Here is a 1618-nt window from a genome sequence, read left to right as displayed (position 1 = left end):
TTAAAAAAGGACTTCTTGTTGTCCTTAATCCGGGAAGCCAGCCCCTGTTCCATCTCTGCCTTGGCCTTCCTAACCATCCCCCTACATCCCCGAGCAACTGCTGAATAGTCCTCCTTAGTGATGACCCCTCCTTTCCATTGGGAGTAAGCCTCCTTTTTGGCAAGGAGACATTCCCGGATGTTTGGGAATTCCCGGACCAGGTTGTCCAGCCACAAGCAACAGGCCCACAGTAAGAGACACTGAAAGCCTTATACGTTTCCTCCAGTAACTTTTGAATCCCAGTGCTTCTGCAATGCAGGCGCTGAATAAACCCAAGAGGTAACTTGTTAGTTGACCAATGGATTTACACAGGCCCATTCACTAACAGGAAATTGCTTCATGGAGCTTGTGAGGATTAGGAGATCCGAACTGTTGTGCATATTATAAAAAAAAAAAAGGCTTATATATTGATAGACACAAAGGGACTGGACGCTCACTGGTTTCCTCTCCCGTCATTGCTATGGCAAGTCTTTCTCTAAATCCCAATATTTGCAGTCACAAACATGGTTCCTGTCAACAGTCAGAGATAGCGCGATACTCACTTCATTCACAAATACCTTCCCCAGTGAATTTTTAGCATGGGGTCTGTTCATCTGGATTTCAGCAATTCCTTCAGTAAAAAAAAAAAAAAGACACTGTTAATTACAAGTTGTTGAAACAAAGTCCTGCTGAGAAGCCCTATATATTGTCGCTTCTTGCTTGAAAATCTGTATAAAGGCTGTAAAAACCCGGCACAGAGCCTGCTTGAACAAATGAGCTGAAAAGCCAACCTGCCCACGCATGTGCCCTGAATTGCACAACCACTACATATCATTGCCTAATGGAAACAGAGGCTCTCAAGTTTAAAAGGGGCATCTCGTTCTATCTGGTGTTTTCAGGGAAACGCGTCACAAAGCCCAAGGAACGGCATGAAGTTCGGTTTCCCATGCTCATGAGCTCACGCTGTGCCGTTATCCTGCCTTCATCGAGCTTTCAGCTGCGTATTCCCTAACAGAGAAACCCTCTTCTTCCAGTTGTGCCGTGACCGTGAGGACGGCACAAACGACCAGTGTCTCTAAAGGCCTGTGTGCCACGGCTGTCTGGAAAACGAAGACCCGCTTCTCGTTCACAGCTCTGCTAGCTCGTCTCAGGGACTTGACGCAACATTTTTAGGGCCAGCAGACTGGAAACACCTGCTTCCTCCTCCCTGCCCCTGCAAAATATGAACTCACAGGTTCTGCCTTTCTGGAAGCGCTAAGTCCCCAAAGCAACTGGCTGCCGTATGAGGGAGAGGAGCAGCCTGCTCTGTCTCCAGTCCTTCCTTCTGCGGCCGCGCACTCCCCCCGGTCTCCCTCATCAGATTCACAGGGACAGGGAGGCAGAAAGGTGAAACACCCGTGCCAAGGTTATGCAGCACACGTCCCCGAGCAACCCATTTCCTGCCTCCCAGGGACCAGGCCAGCCCTTCATGGGACGCTACCGCCAGCCTAGGGGCTTCCAAGCGGCTCATTCTCCCGCGCAGCAGAGCCCCTTGTTCCTCCAGGAACAACTGTGCCGGCGGGGCAGGCCCCGGCCCGGCCCGGCCCGGCCCGGCGGAGCT

General features: G+C 51.1%; 1 protein-coding gene across 1 annotated transcript in view; it reads right to left on the bottom strand.

The window, feature by feature from the left end:
* The window catches only part of ECHDC2 (enoyl-CoA hydratase domain containing 2), an 18717-nt gene extending 18035 nt beyond the window's left edge, over positions 1–682 (bottom strand). Inside the window, exon 1 of the mRNA XM_019501287.1 lies at positions 582–682. Within this exon, the coding sequence (XP_019356832.1) occupies positions 582–632 (51 nt within the window). The 5' untranslated portion in view covers positions 633–682. The remainder of the gene's footprint in view (positions 1–581) is intronic.
* Between the last annotated feature and the right edge of the window lie 936 nt (positions 683–1618).

This window comes from Gavialis gangeticus, unplaced genomic scaffold, assembly GCF_001723915.1.
Source record: "Gavialis gangeticus isolate Ggan-Ray unplaced genomic scaffold, GavGan_comp1, whole genome shotgun sequence".
Lineage (NCBI taxonomy): Eukaryota > Metazoa > Chordata > Crocodylia > Gavialidae > Gavialis > Gavialis gangeticus.
The sequence above is the reverse complement of the archived record's forward strand: the minus strand, read 5'-3'. Positions and strand labels throughout refer to the sequence as shown.